At 30.5% G+C, this 10,522-nt stretch overlaps 1 protein-coding gene and 1 long non-coding RNA gene across 2 annotated transcripts in view; one reads left to right on the top strand and one right to left on the bottom strand.

Moving 5' to 3' along the window:
- Positions 1–3,091, top strand: part of LOC105109404 (uncharacterized) — a 9,685-nt gene extending 6,594 nt beyond the window's left edge. The window contains exons 2-3 of the long non-coding RNA XR_839247.1: positions 1,253–1,256; positions 3,082–3,091. This is a non-coding gene — a long non-coding RNA (uncharacterized LOC105109404). The remainder of the gene's footprint in view (positions 1–1,252; positions 1,257–3,081) is intronic.
- A 344-nt stretch (positions 3,092–3,435) lies between these two features.
- On the bottom strand, positions 3,436–4,935 carry LOC105109426 (double-stranded RNA-binding protein 3-like). Its single transcript, XM_011004150.1, has 3 exons — positions 4,636–4,935; positions 3,907–4,158; positions 3,436–3,750 (listed from the first exon to the last, which is right to left on the bottom strand). Exons 1-3 carry the CDS (start codon positions 4,933–4,935, stop codon positions 3,436–3,438), a joined length of 867 nt encoding a protein of 288 aa, XP_011002452.1.
- Between the last annotated feature and the right edge of the window lie 5,587 nt (positions 4,936–10,522).

The raw sequence follows: 10,522 nt of genomic DNA, 5'->3' as shown, positions 1-10,522 counted from the left end.
CTTATTTTGACTTCTAGAACTCCAGATATGGGCTAAATACTGAATAGTACTTGGGCTGGAAGACATATTCAGGCTTCTTTGTTGTTGCTACAATTTGGACTTGAAAATGACCTTTTTAGATCTTGGGCTCCATATAAAAGTTGTAGGCTTATGTCTTACCTTTCCATCCATATAAATTGGACCTAAATCTGAGATCTCCAGCTCTAGATATGACCCAATTACCAAACAGTATTTCAGTGTGCACTGCACCGGCATCTCTTTTCTAAGTTTGGTCATCTCTTTGCCCTTGCAATTTAAGTTTTTAAAGTCATCAATCAATTCTTTCATTTATATGATAGGCCTGCATTTAAAATGAACATTTACCATAAATTAAAGGTATCTTATATTATTAGATATATTATTATAAAACATGCTTTAGTTAAGGAGTTATTGATACTTCAAGTGCAAAATAATGATATAAAACCATGATAAAAATACAATTTTAAGTACTAATCAACAATCATTTCGGTTGCATGCAAAGTGTGAATACTATTCACATTTTGCAAATAATTCAATTTAATATTGAGTCGGGCTAGTGGTGGCCCAACTGGGCCCTAGAATTTTATGGGTTGATATCGACCCAACCTTTTTGGGCTAAAATTAGCCCACTGTTTCTTGGGCTTATTACCTGGCCCAGTTATCTGGGTCGGGCTAGCTCATATTTTAATAATATTTAATTAATATATGTAATATTATATTATATATTTCCTTCTTAAAAAAAAAAAATTTCAAAAATCCTTTACAAAAATTTGTGATTTTCTTAAATATTTTACTACTAATTTTGTATAATATCGGGTTGTATATTTATACTATAAAATACAAATCCGGTATTAAAATACTCGATTTTCTTCAAAATATTTCAAAAAGATTAAAAAATTTTCAAAAAATCTCAAATAAAAACTTTCAAATCAATTTCCATTTTTAAAAATTATTTTCATGCATACGACCAAATCTTAAAAATTTTCCAAGTATGTTTTCATTAAACAATTGCATATTTCTCATATTTTGAAAAGCCCAAAAAAAAAAAATATAGATGTCATAACTAGTTTATGATCATCCATTAGGGTTTGACCATAATATCAAAAATCTTTTTCCAATTTTTTTCAAATGAAAACTTTAATTTTTATGGGTGTAAAATTACACGATAAAATACACCCTCATGTATTAAAAATATAAGGTTTGTATAAATATGATGTTAAAATTCAGATTTTAGAATAGTTAGAATTTAGTCTGATAAGGTAGAGACTCTCTCATGAAAAGAGATCTGCCTTGAGTCTTAGATAGAACCAATAAATAGAAACCCAACCTAAAAAACAATCAAACAACAATGCAGCTTACCTTAGGTAGGGTGCACTGGGGGTGATGCGTCTTCTCCTTGCACAACCAATTCTTTACTCATACTGTCATAGACCATTGGTTTCTAGTGACCATAATACTAAGTGGCGACTCCTAAAAATTAATTCCAATTTTGTGCCTTTTCTTGAGAGGTACCTAAGGATATGTCATTCTTGATGGTAGAAGAACTAGCTACAAGTATATGTGAGTGACTAGCTCTGGTTTTCAATTTATGCATCTACATAATTGTATACAAATAATTATATAATTAAATTCAAATGTTAAAAAAAATTCAACAACACCTCCCCTATATTGGATACTACCTAAATTCATAAACCTGCAAATATTGACAAAAAGCCACAACCAATAGACTCGATTTATACTAATATTTTATATAACATAACATCTATACATATAACATTCATACTAATTACAAGGTAAATTCATCATTAACAACATATTCATTCATTTCAAAAAATACAAACAATAAAAAATATTCAATAATTTCAAAAAAAACTCTAGACTAACAATTAAAATTAATACAAATAATTAAACACAAATCATGCAATAATGTAGTGAAATTACTAATTATTCCAACATATTCAATTACTTATTCTAAGATAAATTCAACATTAACAATTACAATTCAACAAATTATTCAATCATTATATAAATACAAACAATAAAAAATATTCAATAATTTCAAAAACAAATCTAGATTAACATTAAAATTAATGCAAATAATTAAACACAAATCATGTAATAATGTAGTAAAATTACTAATTATTCAAACATATTCAATTACTTATTCTAAGGTAAATTCAACATTAACAATTATAATTCAACAAATTATTCAATTATTATGCGAATACAGCAATAAAATATATTCAATAAATTCAAAAAAAACCCATAGACTTTAGGAATGAAATATGCTTACCTTAAAATGTGTTTATTTCAAGACTTTATCTACATTATAAAAATACACAAAAAAAACATACCAAAAATAAAAATAGCTAAAATAAAAAAAATCCTTAAAGTAAAATGAAATAGAGGAAACACCAAAAAAAATCTTTAATTTGATGAAGATTCTTGAATGAATTCTGAAGGAAATGAGAGGGAAAAAAAATCAAAGAACAGGGAGATTAAGAATGGAGGAGATGAAAAAATGAACTGAAAGGGCGGTCACTGGGATATATAGAGTAGTTTTACTGATGGATTCATCGATAGTAAGTAAAAATAATGTTATTTTAATTTATTATGTTGGTGAAGTTTTGAAAATCCGTCGGTAATTTTTGAATTTTGCACCAATGTTTTGTATTACACTCCATATTTTTCGTTGTCCATCTGCAAAATGACACGGTCAAAGATGCATTTAATACACCGCTCTTTGGAAGTCGCACAGTTTGTCAGTGATGTTGTCGGTAATAGTGACCTGCCAACAACATACTGATGGACAGGAATCCATCGATATGGATGTTGGTGATAGTGGCATTTTAAGTAATTATTTTTCAACTTTCTGTGAAATGCCGACGACCCAAAATCTATCAGTATGGACATCGGTAATAGTGGCATTTCAAGTAATTATTTTTCAACTCTTTGTGAAATGCTGGCGGATAGAAATTTGTCGGTATGGATGTCAGTTATAGTGGCATTTCAAGTAATTATTTTGATTGCTAAACTGTTCATCGCATAAAACAATAACAACAGTGCTTAAACAATAAACTTATAAAATAAATATTTCATGTTACAAAATATATCATCCATTATATATATATATATATTTAGAATATTTTAATGTATTGATATCAAAATAATTTTTAAAAAATAAAAAATATTATTTTAATACATTCTGAGTAAAAATTATTATGAAAAGTTATCGCTATCATATTTCTAAACACAACCTTAACCTCGTAGTTGAACAAGTTTTTTATTAAAAAATAAATTAATTTTTTTAGTATTTTTAAATTATTTTAATATATTATTATCAAAACTAATTTTAAAAAAATAATTTTTTTTTTAAAATCATTTCTAAATTTACAATATATTATTATTGTCTAAAGACTATTTCAATGTTCGAACTTGTTTGATTATGCAAATAATGCAAATAATATAATTAACTATGAGAATAAACAAGAAATGAGGAATGAGATTTGTACTTCTTTTCAAAGCAGACCAGGCTGAAATAGCTGCATTCTTCTCAGCTTGTTTCTTTGTCGTTGCAGGCTCACCTGTGAAATTCATACCAGCAAGCTCCACGGTACAAGTGAAAACTGGGACATGACCAGGACCTGATCTCACAGTGGTATATGCAGGGAGGTTAAGCCCAGCTCTATGGGCAGTTTCTTGAAGCAGGTTCTTGTAAATTCCAGTCTCATCCTTCATTTGATCCCCAGAGCGAAACAATTAAGACTAGATCTAGAGGAATCAAATTGAAAATAAACTGGGAATATATCGATCCGCTAGTCACCTTAAGCAATCAAGAAAACTAACTAAAACAAACCATCTAGAAAGATTATGGCAAAGTAAACTCACAAGAACTCTTGCTGTTAGAGACCTTGCAGGACCCCTTGAAGACCAAACATTAAGGGCAACTTCAGCAGCCGCATGCTCTGCCTGTCTTAATGTAGTGCAGTAACTGGGACTTTCAAAGATCTCACCATTAAAGTCCACAGAAGCTTTGAATCTTGGCGCACGATCAGGTCCTTCTCCAATGCAAGCACACGCAGAAAGGTTGAAACAACTTCTTTGTGCAAGTTCTTGCAGTTGGTTCTTGAACAACCCAAACTGAGTCACTTGAATGCAAATTCAAGTTATGGATATCCTCAATTATGTTCTTTCAAAGCCTTACTGGCACCCCCAAGTTGATCATGAGATGCTGTGCTTAATCTAAACACTATCCAGAAGCAAAGATATTGTCCGGAAACTCTTTAATTATATTGAAAGGAAAAACTGTATTCGGAAAACGGGAAATGTACAGCGAAAGCTCACTCCAAATACAACGATATGATCTCAACCCTTTACAGTACTAGTGAATTACAATGTCGAAGCCCTCTCTCTATATATAAGCGGTTGTTGATGCTGCAGATATATACTTATAAAGGCCTATCCCGTCGTCAAGATTTGTGGTCATAGACTCATCCATCGAAGTGGTTTCATCTTTACTGATCAGCCCAGAAAAGCTCAATATATATAGTTTGATCAAAGAGGCTCAATGCAGAGCATGATCGACTAGTTCCGAGTTGTTGAGGTTGTTTTCCTAACCTTGATTGTGAATTGTTCTCCACCAGCTTGATCCTTCTCCCTATCCAAGGCAATTTCTATGACGTCGCCGACCTTGAGATGCTTCGACCGAACAAATACAAACCAATCCCCAGAAAGGGCTGGTTTCGAACCCCCTCCTGGTGGGACTCTACAACGAAATGTCCACACTTGGCCATCCTCGTCTTTAAACTTCAAATAAGCTTCATGGCCTCTCGGGAAATCTTTTATACAGTTTTCTGAGAGCAGTAGCCTTCTCTCAATATCAATGTCGTTGAGTTTCTTGGTGAAGTTTTTTTCCATTGCTTATCTCGAAGAAGTAGATGAGCAATTGATGAGGCAACTTGCTCTTTGCAAGAGGATTTATATAGTGCCGCAGCCTACAAAACTGTGAAAAGGAAGCGAGCGTTAAGGTCCTTGTTCTAATAAGTGAGTGGTGGGTCCACAGACAGAAAGAAAAGCCAGAATCATGTCATCGATGTTCATCTTTCTGTCTGATTGTGAATTGTGATCGAAATAAAAGAAAAGAAAAGAAATAATCAACATTCGTTTGATTGGTTATTTTAAAGGTCCACAAAAGAAGCATGATTAAAGGTCCCATGTTTCTGCAAGATCATCTAACATCACTATCATTTCTTCGTACGTATCGCACGATCATCTAACGAGTTCTTGGACTCCACTAAAAGTTGTCTCTCTCCACACACTGACTGAATAGCTTAGCATTCACTGAAAGTCGTTTTTTAAAATATTTATTATTTTAAAATATTGTTTTTAGAATTAATTTGACATAAACATATATAAACAGTTTAAAAACATGAAAAAATAAAAAATAATTTAAAACGTATTTTAAAAATACAATGTAAATATAAATAAATTATGATATCTATAGCTAGGCCATGTTAGACATGAATTGTACCTCATGAATAGATTGTATATGATGAGAGGTTTGAAAAAAAAAAATAATCAAGAATGCTTCACCATGAATTCTAATTATATATAAAATCTAACTAAATGATATGAATAGTTAAATAAAAAAGAATGGTTTGAAAGTTTGATAGGACGGAGTGACTTGCACCACAAAATCAAAGGTGGTTCGTAGAAAGCAGGTTCGCATCCCCAATATAGAGAAAACATTAGTGAGCCATCCCCCACGTGAAGAAGAAAAAACATAAATAATGCATTCTAGCGCTTGGCCTAGCGGTGGAAGGAAATATAGATGTTTGTCACCCCCACGGTGTCTTATTTGTAAAATCAAAGGTGGTTCGTAGAAAGCAGGTCCGCATTCCCAAGATAGAGAAAACATTACTGAGCCATCCCCTATGTGGAGAAGAAAAAACACAAATAATGCATTTCGGCGTTTGGTCTAACCGTGGAAGGAGCTTGTTTCCTTTCATTATCATGGATTTGAGCCCTAACGTGCATGTCTGTCATCTCCGTAGTGCCTTACCTATCTACTAAAGGGTTTGCAGGGTATTCAATAGGTCGTGGGAATTAGTCGTGGTGCGCGCAAGCTGACCCGAACACCCCACATAAATAAAAAAAAGAAAAAGAAAAAACACAAATAAAGAATGAAAGAAAAACCAAAGGTTGGCTAGGTCTGAAAAAGAAGAATCATGTTTCAGATTTTTTATTTTTAATAAATAATGTTGATCCAAAGGGCCCCATGAAAATAGTATTTCACTTGATTGTGTTTATGGAATTAATTTATTAAATCTAGTTTTTTATTTAATCAAATGATATTAAAAATAAAAATATATATTAAATAAAACAAATAAAATAAAAATAAAAAATATTATGAAAGGTTACACATATTAAAAATAATTATCTGAAAATATATATTTTTTATTTTAAAAAATAAAGTTTTTTTATAAAACATTTTATAGATAAATCAAAATAATCTTTTCAAAAAATAAATATGCACAACATTATTAAACATCAATCTCTATTCAGAAAAGATATATATATATATATATATATATATATAGTTTAATTGTTGCGGCTTTACTCGTAAAAATAGTTTAATTTTTGCGGTTTTACTCGTAAAACCCACAACCCGAACTATGAACTTGATTAGGTATAATATTTTTTTTTAATTTACATTTAACTCAAAATAGGGGGCCAAAAAGAACTAGCCCATTCTTATTTTTTTGAAAAAAGACAAGCACACATCGTATATAAGTCCATATTCTGACTACCATTATAGTGACTAAAAAATCAAATAACTAGTTTTTTTCCCCAAAAGACTTAATTTTCAAGTTATTTTAACCCAAAAAATCCTAATGAGCACCCTTATAATACTCATAAAACAATTCCATCAACTTCAAATACCAAAAAAAAATAAATCCAAAAACTCAAAATTAAATTCAGTTAGTTTTGACTCTCAAATCTCATGTATGGTTTTTCATGTAACATTAAGGCTCTAAACAACTACTATGAAGTCCCTCTCATCTTATGGAATTCGTGAAAACCAATGAAACCTATTTTGATGGGTGAAAATGAAATGATTGATGACTTTCTATTTCAGCGTTAAACATTTTATAGATAAATCAAAATAATCTTTTCAAAAAATAAATATGCACAACATTATTAAACATCAATCTCTATTCAGAAAAGATATATATATATATATATATATATATATAGTTTAATTGTTGCGGCTTTACTCGTAAAACCCACAACCCAAACTATGAACTTAATTAGGTATAATATTTTTTTTAATTTACATTTAACTCAAAAAAGGGGGCCAAAAAGAACTAGCCCATTCTTATTTTTTTGAAAAAAGACAAGTACACATCGTCTATAAACCCATATTCTGACTACAATTATAGTGATTAAAAAATTAAGTAACTAGTTTTTTTCCCAAAAAGACTTAATTTTCAAGTTATTTTAACCCAAAAAATCCTAATGAGCACCCTTATAATACTCATAAAACAATTCCATCAACTTCAAATACCAAAAAAAAATAAATCCAAAAACTCAAAATTAAATTCAGTTAGTTTTGACTCTCAAATCTCATGTATGGTTTTTCATGTAACATTAAGGCTCTAAACAACTACTATGAAGTCCCTCTCATCTTATGGAATTCGTGAAAACCAATGAAACCTATTTTGATAGGTAAAAATGAAATGATTGATGACTTTCTATTTCAGCATTGAAATCCAACAAGCCCTCTCTTACAAACCATTTCATCAACTCTAAATGTCTAAAAACTAGTTTAAAAATTTAAAATCAAATTGATTTACTTTTGATTGTCTTGGCGAAACCTGTAGACACTGATAAAATCCATTTTGGTGCCCAAAAACGGAGTGAATGATGACTTTCTCTCTCATCACTAGAATTCAGTAATCATTATCTCTAACTAGGGATTAAAAAATTACAAAAATAAAATTCTATATCAAAATTAATTTCTTAAAATCTAAGAAGATCTAAATTGTATATATTGTGTTATTTTTAAAGATCGAGGATCTAAATGTATTTTTCATGTAATCTCTAGCATGCCACTTATTTTTAGTGTTTTTTTTTGTTTTCTTTCTTTTAATTTTACTATTAAATTGGAATTCAAATGTAATTGACTTTCAATTAGAATTAAATCTTATAAAATAAAACTTTAAAAACCAAAATAAATTATTAAAAAATATACATGTGTCCACAATGTCGGCTGATTTTAGAACCATCTAAATTTCTCATGTTTTAAAGATTAAGCTTTTCTATCTAGTATTTCCTTTTATTTTAATGTTAATTTTGAATTTTATACTGTTTTTAATTTTTTTTAGCTCGTGATTGATTATGAAAAACTAACCGAAATCTTTTTCTTTGTTCTTTTAGTTATTTGAAACTCAATAATCAATTTTCAAAAACACAGATTTGTGAGTTTTTCTTATAGTTTATTGCTGTTTTCTTTTTCTAGGATTTGTGTGTTCAATAAACCTAGTTCCTTCATGAAGCTAGTTTAGGTGCTACGGGGCATATGAAAAGCAAATAGCCAGCTAATAAACTTATAATGGGCTAAAACTAGACTTGAGAGAAGGCCACCGTATAAGACCAATTATGGGCTTCTTTTATTAGGTAAAAAAAAAATAAAAAATCTATGCCCCCTCAATAGCCATAAAAAACAACAAAACAAATCTACGGGCGTAAGTTTCAGACTCTTTAATGCTTGCTGGGCTGGGCATGAGAAGATACAATGAAAAAAGTCTTTCATGATCACTTATAGAGGCCTGTTGATGCAATCAGACTTGCGAAAACTGAAGTTCCCGAGTATTTATATTGTACTGGTGAAACAAATTTAGGTTTTAAAAATAATTGGACGTGATAGACTAGACTAGTGACTAATAAATATTATAAAAAAATTTAATTATTGGATTGATCTTAAATTTTTACACGAAGTTCCTGAGATCTGTTTCAATTAGAAATATGCTTTGTTGATCTTCCAATGTTTGGATCCCCTGAAACTAGGTTCATAAGATATTGTTTGAGTTAGTTTTATTATTTTTTCTTGATATTCTTTTTGAATTTTTTGCTTTATTTTGGATTTTATTTAATTTTTCTTTATCTTTTCAGATTATGATTTTATTTCCCAAGTAGGTTTTTTAGCATATTTAAATGTTTTAGAAATCTCTTTGAGAGGCAAACATCATGATGCATTATATCAAAATAATAAATTGTGAATATAGAGTTTAGGTTTGCAACCAGCTCGCTCAATAAATCTATTTTCTTTGTGTTTGTTTGCTGTCTTTCTAGTTTATGCCTGCATCACCAACTGGCCCCATCAGACTAGTAGAATATGGGAGAAAATGGGTTTTTGAAGGATAAGATAAATTGTTGTGTTCAACAGTTGCTGTTTTTTATTTTTATTGTCTGAACATGTATACTTGTTATATATATATAAAACTCTAATGAATTTTATATAATAGATTTTAATATAATAAACACACAAGAATAATACAAAGATAACAAAGAATAGTGAATCATAATGCTTCAATCCAGAGGACCCATCTACATTTTATTTAAAAGCACCTCATGGAGGCCTACTGGATTGGTTAATTTGCCAGCAGTTATGCACATTGCTCCAGCATCGAATTTCTTCAGAGCTAAGAATATGATCCATGCCAAGATACATGGAGTCGTAATCCTGAGCTGTCATCCATTTTGCAGACCTTCAGCATCCTTCGAGTTATGCACTCGCTCCTTAATTTAAAGAAAAACTATATCAAAACAGGAAGATCTATGTCCCTTTTGTAAATCTGGTTCAGAAACAGTATGCTCTTTTCAATGTTCAGTTTATAGGAATCTCTGGAATAAAATAGCAAATTGGTGGGGGTCTTTCATAGTGCATTCCACATTCATTGGACGATCTATTCTACAGTAAAAAGGCGTGGTTTATGGTGAATTTCAACAAAGAGTGCAACGAGGATTCTTGTATGGAATAATCTAGCTTATTTGGCAAGTTAAGAACAAATTTATCTTGAGAAAATCAACCTGGATTGAGATTATGTTCTCTGTCTATTCTTTCACAAAGCAACAGCTAGGATCCATTCGTTGAACAATAGACTCAGCTACACTAGCATGGAAAAGTTAAGGAATAAGGAGTGTGTTTTTGCTTGGGGTAATAAATATATTTTTTCGACTTTTATCAAGAAAGTTTGTTCAAAAAACTTGGTTGATCCCCACCATTTCAAGATACGAACACAAAATATTCCATGCAACTCAGCATCCCAGGAGACGTTGCGGTACTTTTTCTTGCTCAACAATACAAAATGTACAGAAGTTTGCTGCAGCAGTGACGATTCCTCTTTGGAAAACGAAATCTCTTTTGCTAGATCTCCCTAGTGCTGCCATCTATAAGGGAGTTTCTACCTTTAGAGGCTCCAAATAACGCCTCTCGTTTGAT

Source organism: Populus euphratica, unplaced genomic scaffold (genome assembly GCF_000495115.2).
Source record: "Populus euphratica unplaced genomic scaffold, PopEup_1.0 scaffold214.1, whole genome shotgun sequence".
Lineage (NCBI taxonomy): Eukaryota > Viridiplantae > Streptophyta > Magnoliopsida > Malpighiales > Salicaceae > Populus > Populus euphratica.
This window is presented reverse-complemented; position numbering and strand designations above follow the sequence as displayed.

What these genes read in the sequence shown, in the direction of transcription:
- LOC105109426 (XM_011004150.1), bottom strand. Translation starts at nt 4,935, where the DNA reads ATGGAAAAAAACTTCACCAAGAAACTCAACGACATTGATATTGAGAGA. An exon ending in GAGAACAATTCACAATCAAG is followed by an intron (nt 4,159 to 4,635) that starts GTTAGGAAAACA and finishes CAAGTGACTCAG; the next exon opens with TTTGGGTTGTTCAAGAACCA. An exon ending in CTCTAACAGCAAGAGTTCTT is followed by an intron (nt 3,751 to 3,906) that starts GTGAGTTTACTT and finishes GATCAAATGAAG; the next exon opens with GATGAGACTGGAATTTACAA.